Raw genomic sequence first — 15,156 nt, forward strand, 5'->3', positions numbered from 1 at the left:
GCCAACATAATCTTTGTATTTCCTTCAGTTAACATAACTCCGCCTTCCTCATGTGTGTGAAGTTAGCCCCGCACTTTTCGAATTTTTAGTTTTTCTTTCTTGTGCCGTATTGTGCTATATTTGTGCTGAATTGTGCCGTAAATAAGAGATCGATAACATCGATAACAATTAAGAAAAGAAATAAAACCAAAATTATACTAGCCCCGCACTTTTGCCGAAACAAACTTTTTTTCTATAGAAAGATGCGTACCAACTTGTGCTACATTGCGCCATTGATAGAAACTCGTTATCCCTACTCATTTTGCAGATAAAAAATGTTGAATTTTAAGGAATACAAAATTTAATATACGCACAATTTGCGAACGGCGACAGATTATCAAATTCTGCAAGTTGTGCTAAATTGTGTTACGTACAATACACGAGACATATGCGTTAAAAATTGAGATTAGCTCGAGGGTGAATAAAATTTAACAAAAAAAGGTGGCGGTGATTAAAAATTTTGATCGTTCCGAATCATTCTTTGATTGTGCCGGATTGTGCTAGACTAGCAAAACAACTTTTCCTAATTACAAAATCTCGTCAGATCGCCAGATTTCGCGGCGTTGGCAAAGTTAGGAACCAGACTTTAAGAATTTGCATTCGCATTCGCACGCGCTCGCGTGTAGCGGAGTGCAGTAATGCCTCGATAAATGCACAAGCTCGGGATTGAAAGTGTGCATTTATCATGGAGTTCCCACATTCTTTGATCTTTGCCGACAGCTTCGGCTTATTTCGCTTATTTCTTTTCTTAATTGTTATTGATGTTATCGATCTCTTATTTACAGCACAATTCAGCACAAATATAGCACAATACGGCACAAGAAAGAAAAACTGAAAATTCGAAAAGTGCGGGGCTATCAAAAATTTTGTTTTGTTCTATTTTCTTGAGTTCGCTTTGACTTACAGAGTTCCGGTTTACGGCACAATACGGCAGAAACGTAGCACAATGTAGCAGAATTTAAAAAAATCAAACATTCGAAAAGTTTCGGGGCTAACTTCACACACATGCCTTCTTCTCATCCTCCGTCAATCTCCAGCAGCAAATATTTCAAATTCCTTCCTTCGATAACTGATGATTTCATAATTCATCATTCCTATGCTTCCATTTTCTATCTTTTCCAAACCTATAAAGTCCCCTACTTTTCCCTTTGAATCAGAGAATTGTCCGAACCGTCTCAACACGAGGATCTATAGCCAGTACCATGCGAATACCATTGCTAGTATTTGGTAAACTTGTGACAGCTGACATTAGAAGACTTTACACGAATTTCGACAAGAATTATAGTTTCGCTATCCGATATCAAGTTCCACGTGTTTTTCTTTGAATATTATACGTTTATTGATATCGGTACCATTCTCTGTTCCGAACAATCGAACGAATCAATCTAGAAAATCCCTAGATATATCCAAGATAATCGCTAAAACGAGGATAACGACTGTATCGTGGACTCCACTTAGGAGAAGGTGACTGATCCGAGTTCTACTTCAACCGGCTGTTAATTTGCTCGTTAATTGCTTTTCTAGATTAATCGTTTTTATCGATGCATCCGGCTTCGAAAGTAAGATAAGAAATGGTCGTTGAACGAAAGGAATTACGGGAATCTTTCGCCTTCTTCCCAGGCTTTTTTTTTTTTCATTTTACGAATATTCCTGTCGCACAGGCTCGTGTAATTAGAGAAGTCGGTGTTTCCGATTGTTAAATTAACGACGGTGCAACCTGACCCCGTGACAACCTGAACCACGATTCTAATTTCAACGCGAACCGTGCGACCAGCTTTAAACACCAGTTTCCTTGCCACCTACACGGTTTACGAGCCTTCCTGTTGCACCGGTACAGTGGTTCTTAGCCAACGGAACTCATCCTCGGGTTCCTTGGTCCTCGAACACCGTCACGGTGTCGAGGGGGGCTCCAGGGGAACGGAAGGTTAACGCTAAACGTAATATCGTTGTAAAATTCACGAATAACACTACCGAGTTCTCTATAGCTAAACAAAATAGAAACATATGATACAATCCTATACTGGGAGTCAAAGAGGAAAGATCAGAGCCTTTTTAACATTAAATCTCTTTTAATGAGCTAAGAATTTCTTTGTAAAAATAACCGTTTATTTATTAATATTAACCCTTTGCACTGGAGAGTTGACTTTCAGTCATCACTAGGTTTCCTTTAGGTTTCATTTCTGTGAAGCTCGAAGTGTCAATAAAATGATTGTCGGTGAGGTAAAGGTGACCTTATTCTCAAATCTAGATAGCTTAGAACTCATATCGATAGAACATTAAGAAACATCTCGAGTTGCTGGTAGATAGCAGAAAAAAAAGGTCTCGAGTGCAAAGGGTTAACGTTACGGTAAGAATAGGTATACATGTAAAGTCTCGGTACGTTCAGAGTCAAGAACCACCGCGGTAAAAGGTCCCTGATCCCTCGCGAGGTGCGTCACACTCAAAAAGGAAACGACAAACATACACAAACCGCGAAACGAATCGAATTCAAAGCTACCATCTCGCGACGATCGTTCTCGCTAACGGGAAGCGAATTCCAGAAAGCTGAACACGACAGCCATGCGTTCAATCCCTCGTGTTCTTCGTTCGCCGGTGCTATTTGTCAAAACCGTTGCTGTCGGTAGTAATTTCCAACCGAACATAGAAAAAATTTCCATTCCGATAAAAATAACGAACAAAAGAGATAAACAGCTTTAACTCTATCTTTGTTCGGTAAAGACCGCAGTCTGAATCATAACGCAAAGATATATTTCACCTTGAACGAATAATAGCTCGCCCGAGTAATCGATTCGTATTCAATCAAAGAACAATCGAGCCATGTTCTGTTAAAATTATCCATTAAAAAAATTCACGGAACTACCTCAACGCGCTATCTTCGATCATCGAATTAATCCAGGTTTATCGATCGATACCACAGCCGATAGCGGTTCTTTAAAACTGGCCTCAACGTGTAAGAGTGCAAATTTTAAAACGTACACGACAATTTTTCAATATTAAAACAAAAAAAGAAGAAGAAGAAGAAGAAGAAGAAGAAAGGAATTCACAAGATTCACCTGACTTTCGCCTGTCCAAGATACACGCAGCTCCTCTGAAATCGAGCAAATCGTCCACTTCTCGTTTGGGCAGAGTTACACGCGAGGAGCAACCTTTCTCTGGGACTCGAACGAACGAAGCACAGATCGGAGAACAGATTCCTAAACACAGGGATCATTCCACGAGCGTTGAGAGACAACCGAGCTGCGAAACGAACGATCAACAAACGATCGACGAACGATCGACGAACCTTCGAAAGGTACGACGTACAGGGCGACAGGAAAGGTAGACGGAAAGCTGGCACGAAGGAAGCAAGCTCGCTCAGGTGTTTCGTCCGCACTTCCGCGTAAGAACCGAATATTACTCGAAACGGGTTCTCGAAGGGTTTCCAGGCGAGCAGCTGTAGTCGGCCAGCAGCAAGGAATGCCGCTCATTGAAAACTGAACACCGACTAGCGTCGCTGCTTAACTGTAACCCGTGCCTGTTTCCTTTCTAAAAAAAATGGGCCACGGATCTTCCTGCCTCTCGTTCGTACCGCCGATGGCACATCCTCCGGTTTTCATTACCGTCGATGGCCGACATTAAATTCCGGACCGATGATGCACTCGATTTCGATCAAGGATAACGCAATTTCGAGGTCGCGAGAGTCGTCCGCGATAAACGATCGTAAAATCGTCCTCGATCGTCCTCGTCATTTACGAGGATTTCAATGATAAAATTCGAAAGGATCCAATGATAAAATTCATTTCAAAAAGTACAATGAAAATTATGTAAAAAAATTGAAATTAAGAGAAATTAACGAGATAGGTGTCTATTTATGGATGAGAATGGTCAGTGACCCTCGCCGTGTTCTCGACTGCACGCTCGATTAGATATGCATACGTAATTGGTCGTGTTAACCGTGAACCTTTTAGGAAAATGTAGATCACTGTCGATTCGCTGCTACGGTTTCGACCAAGAAACCTTTCGAACACAGAAATTTGGAATCGAAAGGAAGACTTGGTTCAGGACGCTGAAAATGAGGCATATATTTACGAATTTTTCGAAACGAATGGATCAACCGGATCTTTATGAAACTTTCGGGATTATTTATTGAATATTTGGTGATGACTACAACATCCTGACAATATGCAAGAATATAAAAAAGATTGAAAGTAAAGTTCACGTTATAATATTTGCAGAATAAAATGAATTCCTATTTAGGTTCAATTTGTGTAGGCACGTTCGCGAAGATTTTAGTTTGCATAAATATCCGCAGTCTAGCGATGACAAATAATTTCTTTTTGATAGAAAATTGTGCGCGAAAAGTCATGCACACTACGCATCAAAATTATACGAACGCATGGATTGCGGAGGTTTCGGTATCTCGAGACAATTTTCGATCAAACCAGTGATACTGTTATATTCACCGTGTCAAAAGAATTAAAAAATTCGCTTCGAACGATTGGTATAATTATCATAATCGTTCGGGATTGGGCGCGACTAGAAACGCAACAGCTGTTTTCCTTTGTTGTTCCCAGCGTCGAAACACCTGCCGAACCGCTTTTGAAAACGAGTCTAACCATCCCAAAGGCAACAACGACCCACATACCTAATATGTCGTTCGGTTTCAACGGCAACGATGCTGCTAAAGAATATACAGTACCTATACGACGATACCTTCGAGTGCGATAATTGCACTGTTGGAATTCAATAAATACCGAACCGTTTACGTTTTGCTGGAATACGACTCTATATTACAATTAAATTATGGCTCGCTATGGTTCGTCGCGTGTGAACAAAATTACTCGATAATGTATTAGGTTGTCCCAAAAGTTTCTTTCGCTTTATTAATAAGCAATACACGCACAATATTTTATGTTTTATGTTACATTACTGAATTGTGCAGGATTCATTTTGCTGCATTACTATTACAACATGAATATCATGTGTGTGAAGTTAGCCCCGCACTTCTCGAATGTTTGATTTTTTTAAATTCTGCTACATTGTGCTACGTTTCTGCCGTATTGTGCCGTAAACCGGAACTCTGTAAGTCAAAGCGTACTCAAGAAAATAGAACAAAACAAAATTTTTGATAGCCCCGCACTTTTCGAATTTTCAGTTTTTCTTTCTTGTGCCGTATTGTGCTATATTTGTGCTGAATTGTGTCGCAAATAAGAGATCGATAACATCAATAACAATTAAGAAAAGAAATAAGCGAAATAAGCCGAAGCTGTCGGCAAAGATCAAAGAATGTGGGAACTCCATGATAAATGCACACTTTCAATCCCGAGCTTGTGCATTTATCGAGGCATTACTGCACTCCGCTACACGCGAGCGCGTGCGAATGCGAATGCAAATTCTTAAAGTCTGATTCCTAACTTTGCCAACGCCGTGAAATCTGCCGATCTGACGAGATTTTGTAATTAGGAAAAGTTGTTTTGCTAGTCTAGCACAATTCGGCACAATCAAAGAAAATTCGGAAATATCAAAATTTTTAATCACCGCCACCTTTTTTTGTTAATTTTCATTGACCCTCGAGCTAATCTCAATTTTTAACGCATATGTCTCGTGTATTGTAAGTAGCACAATTTAGCACAACTTGCAGAATTTGATAATCTGTCGCCGTTCGCAAACTGTGCGTATATTAAATTTTGTATTCCTTAAAATTCAACATTTTTTATCTGCAAAATGAGTAGAGATAACGAGTTTCTATCAATGGCGCAATGTAGCACAAGTTGGTACGCATGTTTCTATAGAAAAATAGTTTGTTTCGGCAAAAGTGCGGGGCTAGTATAATTTTGGTTTGATTTCTTTTCTTAATTGTTATTAATGTTATCGATCTCTTATTTACGGCACAATTCAGCACAAATATAGCACAATACGGCACAAGAAAGAAAAACTAAAAATTCGAAAAGTGCGGGGCTAACTTCACACACATATGAATATTTATGAAATTAGATTGTCTATTTATATAAACACGACCACATAAAATAATTGAGTGCAACTCGCGAAAGAAACTTTCGGGACAACCTAATATTTGGAAAAATACATAACGTCTGTTCCTCTTTGCAAACATTTCTCGATTATTCGATCTTTTCTTCGATTCTTTTTTTTTTAAATTGTTTATAATTTCAGTTTTTATATTCCAAGAATTAGCTGGTAGGCATTCTTTGTCGCTCACCGATCGCGAACGGGCCAGGCAGTGTCTCGGGTTCGATTCACACGTTCGAGTCGCTCTTTTCGTTAACCTTTTTTGTTTCTTTTTTGTTGAAGAACAGTCAGTCGCCCGGCGGATTTTGTGGGAGTCGTTCGTTTCGAGTAAAGTCATTTTTAATAGAGATTTATGTTAACCTATACCCATTCTCTCACAAATCAAAGAACAATAGAGCGAGGTCAAGATCCTTCGTTAAATAAATCTACGGAACAACACTGAAAACGGAACCTGTCGAGCGAAAATCGCGTAAAAATTCATTTAAATAGTCGTCCAACCAGTCTTTCGAGAGCACCACTAACCACTACCAATGGCGCGTGTGAATTCGCGTTCGTCTCGTTCGGGCGAACCACTCTCAAGCAAGGAAATCTCGAAATGCACACGGTTAAATGGGAGACGGGACCGTGACATCTTTTCCAAGGCACTTTCTCAGTCACGACGCAACGTTTTGTACGCAAAAGCATAATTAGAAACGTATTTGGTCGATGCTCCGGAGGCTAGAGATCACGTTGACGAATTACCATCTTAAGATCGATTCAAACTACATATAACGACACGTACCGGCACCGACACGACAAAACATTCAAATACGCGTTTTAATGGAACTATTCAAGTATTTACACTATTCCCATTGACGGAACGTTCAGGTCGGTGTCTGTTAAGTGTGAATAGTTCTATTAAAACGCCTGTTTTAATGTTTTGTCGTGTCGTTGCCGGAACGTGACGGTCCGTGTCGTACAATCTGAATCGACCTTTAGGAGTACCGCTGATCAGATCGAATCGGTGATTTATATCGATAAACATCGACGCGAATACACCTGGCTGGGAGATGGTGCACGATCGAAATAAAACAGAACGAATTACAATGTCGAGATGTGATTGCTTCTTCGTCATTCATCGAAAAAGAAGAAAATAGAACGTATCTGTACAGCTGTACGTTACGAATCATCAATGAAGAAGCGGTACTTGGAAATCGATGGAAACAACAAACATAGATAAAGTCGTGCGCGTTTCTATTTCCCAGTACATCGAGATTAACTTGCCGAGCACTGTTAGCGACGATTAGAACCTTGTGGAATAACAACAGACACAGCTATTCGTGAAACGCGCGAAATCCAGCTCCATATACTGATGGAATGTACACTAACGGAAGCATGAAAGACAGGAAACGACGATGGAATATTTTAACCGTATAGAAAGACGATAAAATAGCCATTAGATTCCTCGGGGACGTAAACCTATTAAAGAAATTCTAACGAACGAAACTAACCATAAATCGCTGATGCAACTTTTAATAAATATTATATCTATACTCGGAGGCACAAAGCGTAACGATGTCCGATGGCGTAAGACGTCGTTGTCCAATATCGACGTGAATTCACTTTACACGCGTTTCTAATTTTTTCTTTTCCCGCGTTTTCTATCGGTATATCGTATACTATCTAAAGTTAAATCGCCCTGTCCATTTTTCGAGGCAAATAACAGTGCCAGAACACGAATTCCTACCTGTGGAACGCATCTTGCTTTCAAGGCCTAGTTAGGCTGCGAAGACGGTAATAATAACGCTGATTGAACTAACGACGGATACGTGCAGCGATTCGTTGATTGCTCGACGCAAAAACGTTGTCGCGTTTATCAAACACCCGGCGACACCGATTAGTAGATGTTTGAAAAAGTTCGTGAAATACTTTGAACAGTAAATTACCGAGTATAATGAAATCTGTTTTTCCATTAAAAATTACCACTGTAATTACGGTATCGACCAAAGGTACGCGGCCAAGCATTATCGTTTTGTTTTCTTACTTTTACTCTTGCTGATACCAACAAATAATCGCCTCTGCGTTATACAGTGACTGCGTTAACTCGTGTTAATATCCGGACGCTATAGTACTTTCGCTATCGCAATATATGCGTGACTATCATTCAGTTTATATATTTTAACGAAAAGAGTAAATTTGATTTATTTAACCCTTTCGACTCCAGCGGGACATACGTGTTCCCAGTGGATATTTCTGATTGCCTTCGGCAAAATTACAGTTGAGTTTCCTTGTTCAACTACACAGCCTTTGACATATACAGTGGGTGTAGAATGTATTCGTACACCGATCAATTTTCCAAAAAACTTTTCTGTGAAATTGTACTTTCCTTAACTTCTTTTTTTATGATCAATGATATTTTACATATTCTCGGAAGTCTCCAAGATAGATATAGTCCAAACAACATTTACTGGTTAACACGTTCACTGCCAGACAAATATTCTTGAAAATTTCTGTTAGGATTAAATATTATTTATACTATTGCAGAGTACGTAATCAAACATCTATCGTGGTATATATTTTTGTAACTTCATCAAAACTCGTGAATTTCATTTAAATCCATTTCCTTTGATGCTTAACCCTCGGAATTAATTTTTTTTATTTCTTCAGTGAAAAGTATATACGGGTGACGTGGCGATCAACGTGTTAATATAATTTGTGAAATTAACAAAAAAGTGCGAAAAGCGGGTAAAAGTATAGAAGCAATAAGTATTTGGACGATTCTTATGACGAGCCATTTACAGCGAAGTTTGTAACGTAAACACATTAGTTTATTGCTCCATACGAATTAGAAAACATCAAGATTCCAGTAAAGTACTTTTAAAAAAGGTTCTAATAGAGGAATGGGAAAAGATTCCACTTCCAATAACTAATAATTTAGTTAATTTAATGCTTATAAAAGTTACAATAATTATAAAATTAAAAAGAAATCCCACGAAGGAAGTATTATATACTTATAAATTAATGTAAATTTCTTTTCTTTTTTTAGTCAAGTTTTGAAAAACAGTTGTGCGAATACTTATTGCTTCAACATTTCTATCGATTAATTGTTTTTTTCTTGTTAATTTTATAACTTACATAAATAACTATTTTTTTTTTTTTTGTAATCTATCTATTCCAGAGATTTCCGAGAATATGTAGAATGTCATTGTTTATAAAAAATAAGTTAATAAATTACAACTTTACACAGTTTTTTTGGAAATTGATCGGTGTACGAATACTTTCTACATCCACTGTATAACTAGACTGCGGATCTTTATGCAAAATAAAATCTTCGGGAACGTGCCTAGAAAAATTAAACCTAAATAGGAATTTATTTTATTCCGCAAATATTATAACACGAACTTTACTTGCACATTCAAATTTCCTATAAATGCATAAAGATATCCGCAGTCTACATACAACCAACCCTAGTTCGATACAATTACTTTTTGAAAAAGAATCTGATAGAATTGAAATAGAGAAAAGTCGGGTCGAAAGGGTTAACATATCGAGTTTATAACGTAACAAACAATTTCCTAGATAACGTATTATTATCTCGTACAATGTACGACGTATCCCTGTTCGTTAACAACGATAAAAGGAACCTTGTGTTTATCTCATTCGCGATAAGTATATACTGCACTTTGTCACCTTTCGTGTTTCTTTCACTGCGCAACAAGCGAGACATTGACACTAACGTGTTATTCGAGAAACAGTCTGATTTTCAAATAACAAACAAATGGAAGATTGGTTTCGGTCTGAGCGCGTGCGTGTGCCGCGCACTTACCTCCATTTTCATCGTTGCCAGCGAGATTCCGCGGAGAGGACCGGGCACAGACTAAAACTGTAATCGGACGTGGCCACCGATACGAATCGTCCAACTTCGGGAACAATTTCGTTCCGTTTATCAGATCGTGAACGCGAGCGGTTAACGTCCGTATCTGTTATCATGCCGCGCAGTTGCGTCACTCTCGTCTGATCGCTATCGCGTCCGTGGGCCACCCGGGGAACGGTGACCAATCCGATGTCGTGGGGAATTCCCTCACCACGAGTCGGTATGCCGAAAATTCGAACGGCCGACTTTCGTTCACGGAGACCCGTTCTCCACGACCGTGATCTCCTATTCTCGTGGCTGGAGAAAATATTATTCCGGCGCCTCGTATCCTGGATCAATCGATTCCCATTGAAAAACAATCTTTGATCTCGACAGCATCGAGCAAAGCGGTGTCACACGCGGAATACGAGGAACCGAAGAAGATTATTTCCGGTGTTTCGGATCCAGGATCACTGAAATCCCCATTGAAAACGATTTCGAATTCCGACGGTTTCGGAAGCGAGAGACCGCGAATCGTTCGCGTTTACCGCTGTCAGCCTCTTCGATCTCGAGCGCTCCTCGGGTCGACGCTCGAAGTCTCGAACCAGATTGTCGGCGACTCTTAGCCAGGTGTAAACGCGTACATCGACCGAAGGATATCGACTCTCTCGAGACCCACGGTTTCTCGAAACTATGCTCGACGAGCGTTTAGCAACACTTCCTCGTCCAACTCGCGCGGTTCCTGTAATTTCCGAGGGCCGTAAGAGCTTATAATCGAGACGCGGCCGGAGTCCGCTCGGCGACTGCCATTTTACCTGCGTGACCTTGTTGTTCCCCGACCGTTCTCCGAACAAAAGCAACAGAACCAACGACACCGCGACGCATCCGATAGTTTCCTGTGGTAGTTACAGAAACGTTTTTTTTTTTTTCGCGTTCGTGCTAATATTAGATCTTAGTTGACGAAATAGTGTCGCTTAATGCCCCTAGCGGGACGTATAATACGTCCCAGTGAATATTTCTGATTGCCTTTAGTCAAATTACAAGTGAGACTTGTAGGAATATACAGGGTGTCCCAAAACTCGCGTAGGAGCCGGAAATGGGGGGTTGCTGAAACGATTCTGAACAACAATTTCCTTTGCAAAAATGTCGGATGGGGCTTCGTTAAGGAGATATTAAGAGAAAACCTCGACCAATCAGAGTCAATGTCCTTCGATCTTCGACCATATACAGGGTGTCCCAAAAATGTTGGAGGTCCTTGAAAGGGGTGGTTCAGGGGGTGATTTGAAACAACTTTTTCCTTAGCGAAATTGTTGTCCGAGGCTTCGTTGAGAAGATATTAACGGAAAACACTGACCAATCAGAGCGCGCGTATACTGGTGGAGCGGTCGCGATAGCGATGGCTACGCGCTAGGTAGCCGCTCTCGTACGCGAACAAGTGACTCGACGTGCATCGAAGGATATTGACGCGGCCGCTCAGCGCGTAGCCTTCACTACCACGGGCGCTCCAACGGTATCCGCGCGCTCTGATTGGTCGGGTTTTTTTATTACTATCTCCTTAACGAAGCCCCATCCGACATTTTTGTAAAGGAAAAAGTTGTTTCAAATCACCTCCCGAACCACCCATTTCAATGTGTCACAACATTTTTGGGACACCCTGTATATAGAAATAAATTAAAATCGTTCGTGGTAAATCGTCTCTTCTCATTCGGTTACAGTATTTGATATATAGCCAACCCTAGTTTAATACAATTCTTTCAAAAAACAAAAACAAAAGAAATAGAATATAAACAGAAAAACGTCAGGTTGAGTTAACACTTTCGCGCGTGTGCGTCCAACTGAAAATATATAGTTGTTTTTATTATTTTTCAGTTTTCAGTTTTTTTTTGTTCGGCAATCATATTATATATAAAATAAGTTACCACAAATATATGTTTTTCAAAATAATCATATTAGAACATTTGTAAGAAATTTTTCATTAAAAAAAATATCATAATTACAGCTGCCAGCGAAGTAGCTCCCTAGCTACTTATTTTTGTCCGCAGCGAAAGTGTTAATTATTTGTGTTATTTATATATGTTCAAGATCGATGATGCAGCGTACCGTATTAATTACGACATTCGCTCCAAGTTGAATCTGTTTATGGTATGAAAGCGATCGGTTCTTATTTGCCGAATTACGACATACACCATTGTTTGCCTTGTTCGCTCGTTTATGATTGCAAGGCATTTTAAATTTGATTTTGCCGCATAATTGTGGACGCGTCGCGACACACGCGCCATCTGGATCCTATGGTATCGCATTTTTAAAATACATGCAGAATTTTGTATAAATCTTGCAAAAGTTTGCGAGATATCCATGATCGAAGATTTCATTCGATATTTTACAGCCCCCGACACAATGAAATCTACTTTAAATCTACTTTAATAACGTTACGATACTTTACTTCGTACTTATTTCCTGATTGTTCTCTTTTTTTATGGACGGTTAGGGATTCTTAGCGGAAGTATTGTTATCATTGGTAGCTTCTCGTTAAAAACACTTTATTTCACAACGATTAACTAATTAGGGTCTATTTCGAATATGCACCAATTCATTGTACTAAATAAAGTACTTCATCTTTGCTTTTTATCTTTGTCAAATATGCAAGTTTAAAATTAATCATATCTACATACATACGTAGTATACACCAGTCACGCTTCCTTCTACATGCTGCACAAATCTTGGACGTGTAACAGTTATTTTAAATTGTACAAACCTGAACGTTCTTAATTTTATCGTAATTATACCTAAATACTAATAAATATACTCAGCATTTTATTGTACAATTGTTAAGCACCGATCGTTTTCGTTGTTTATTAACGTTGTGTTTACCTATTCAAACATTTCAATTTGATCACATTGGGCAACGTTAGGAAAGAACTGACACAGAAACGATGATTAAGGAACAATTTTCTCCAGTCAGTAGTAAGTAATCAAGCTTGTTAATTTTTATGCTTATCGATCGTTCTATGATTTGTCAAAGGTAAATAAATAAATGCACACTCCTTTGATGAATTCATTATATAATACAACAACACATTTAATTTATATTTATAATTAATTTATATTTTACATTGAATATCGTAGAAATCTTGTCTCCAAAACCTGCACAAGGAAGAAATTTGGTAGGTTCTGCTCGACATATACGAGATTTGACTGCAGACATTCATGCAAATATACAACAATGGAACACAGCTCATTTACAAGGATTAGTATTACTAAAAGAAGTAACGTTGGAGAAACGAGATAAATCATACTCTCAAACTCTTCAAGAATTATGCGACAAATTGGAAAATATTTGCGACAGTCTGGTAATTGATATATATTTTAAATATGTATTTTCATATTTAAAACAAACAAAACGTTACCAAAATCTTTTTACAGGAAACTGTTGTAAAGAATCTTGCTGAAATTATGCATCAAATAAAAATAACAATATCTTTAGAGAAAAATACAGACAAACTATTTACAACGTGGCCCACAGCAAAATTTGGTATGTATAATTTATATTTCATACATGAAATGCAACGTGTAATCGTTTAAACAAATCAAAAGAAATACTTACGTGGAATATCCATCTCTTTTTTCTAGGGGAAGTAGCAGAGTCCATATATAATGCGTATTCTCAGGAAATGGAAGTAAAGAAAAAAGTTGTCGAAGACATAGCGCATTATTATACAGTATCTTTGCAAATGTTGTTCCTTGCTACCTGGGTGCATCAACCACTACTACCACCGAATCTAACGACAGTTCTGGAGTCGTTATTGATAGAAACTGGACATAGATAGTTGTAGTTATTATTGGTACATATTTGGTAAGTATTTTTCTATTTTAAAAATGATTTAATATTTATAATAATGTTTTTGTATTATGCAATAACTTACAACTATTGAAATAAAACAAAGATTAATAGAATGTTCATTTATTTGTGGTTTTTCAAATACCGTCTGTATAATTTGACAAAAAAGGAACAGAAAATATGGAATTAACATATACGTGTATACTCAGAGTCCAAAGCAAACAATGAAATTTTGTTTACAATTGGTGCCTGAGATCACAAAGAAATACAAAGATACTATAAATTTCTTTGCAAATGCAGATTCTACAAAATGTATCTTAGATACAAAGAACCAAACCTGCGAAATCAATATGTATCATGATTAGTATAATTAGTCTAACGGTTATTAGTGTCATTAACGTTTAATTATATCAGTAACTTCTTATACATATATGATACATATTTACAGATAAATACAAAATTAATAATTTCCGCTGTACATAAATGCTATAACAATGTGGATGGAATTTTTTTGATGTTTAAAGTATTCTCAATGCTATAGTATTTTATATGAAATCTGTAAATAATCCACTTTAACTCATAAATAGTTACTTTTCATTTTCGAAGTTATTGCATTTTCAATTTTTTAATAATTTTTGTTTACAGACAAACTGAAATTATTAAATATAATATAATTACAATTCTTTTTTTCTTGGTACCACCCTACGATATTAACGCAATCTTAAATATAAAAAAGACAAAATTGAATCACAAAATAATTTGTGCACTATCATCTTTGTAGCACTGTAACTGAACAAGTCACGATAATATATTTGTAATTGACCGTATGACTAATGTCTATGCAAAGGTCCATTAAATGAAAAACTTTTATATGTACGTTTCATGATATTCAATGTATAATTCTAACAAGTCTAGTCTCTTATTTTCTGGTTCAACAATATACGACTGAATTTTTTATTTTATTTTTTGTTTACAAGAAGTATATTATTAGTCGCATCATCTGTATCTGATTATAAAGTCTATTTAACTAAAAATAAAAAATACTGATACGTTCAGATAGAAATTTTGTTTACACTGAACTATACATGAAAGTAAAGTTTGCTTCTTTATATAACGCTCGTACATTTTTTAAACTAACTACGGCCTTTTTGTTTACGAAATATATATTACACATAATGCATACAACAGAGACAGTCTTATTTACATACACATACCAGAATATAAGATATTATGTTATTTTAATATTGATATTTTTTTTTTTATTCAAATATGGAAGTTGTAATATATTGATTGTGATACTGTCAAAAATTCTATAAAAAAATATCTACACCATCGTGTAATTATATGCATACAATTTCAAATAATTGTATATGTTCAGTATTTTTATACACTATACACATTATTTTAACTTGCTTAGGAACATTTTGCTTATAATCGTCCG

General features: G+C 37.4%; 2 protein-coding genes across 2 annotated transcripts in view; one reads left to right on the forward strand and one right to left on the reverse strand.

Annotated features, from left to right (window-relative positions):
* The window catches only part of LOC128877201 (uncharacterized), a 14,370-nt gene extending 3,383 nt beyond the window's left edge, over positions 1-10,987 (reverse strand). The window contains exon 1 of the mRNA XM_054124317.1: positions 9,851-10,987. Within this exon, the coding sequence (XP_053980292.1) occupies positions 9,851-9,862 (12 nt within the window). The 5' untranslated portion in view covers positions 9,863-10,987. The remainder of the gene's footprint in view (positions 1-9,850) is intronic.
* A 504-nt stretch (positions 10,988-11,491) lies between these two features.
* LOC128876468 (cyclin-dependent kinase 2-interacting protein-like) lies at positions 11,492-13,831 on the forward strand. Its single transcript, XM_054122881.1, has 4 exons — positions 11,492-12,841; positions 13,004-13,227; positions 13,301-13,409; positions 13,508-13,831. Exons 1-4 carry the CDS (start codon positions 12,811-12,813, stop codon positions 13,702-13,704), a joined length of 561 nt encoding a protein of 186 aa, XP_053978856.1. The 5' UTR covers positions 11,492-12,810; the 3' UTR covers positions 13,705-13,831.
* Positions 13,832-15,156: the final 1,325 nt, after the last annotated feature.

This window comes from Hylaeus volcanicus, chromosome 5 (assembly GCF_026283585.1).
Source record: "Hylaeus volcanicus isolate JK05 chromosome 5, UHH_iyHylVolc1.0_haploid, whole genome shotgun sequence".
NCBI lineage: Eukaryota > Metazoa > Arthropoda > Insecta > Hymenoptera > Colletidae > Hylaeus > Hylaeus volcanicus.

Bases quoted from the DNA above. Each gene is read 5' to 3' on its own strand.
- LOC128876468 (XM_054122881.1), top strand. From the start codon at position 12,811: ATGATTAAGGAACAATTTTCTCCAGTCAGTA. The intron at 12,842-13,003 runs GTAAGTAATCAA...TGAATATCGTAG, and splicing joins ACAATTTTCTCCAGTCAGTA to AAATCTTGTCTCCAAAACCT. The intron at 13,410-13,507 runs GTATGTATAATT...TCTTTTTTCTAG, and splicing joins GTGGCCCACAGCAAAATTTG to GGGAAGTAGCAGAGTCCATA.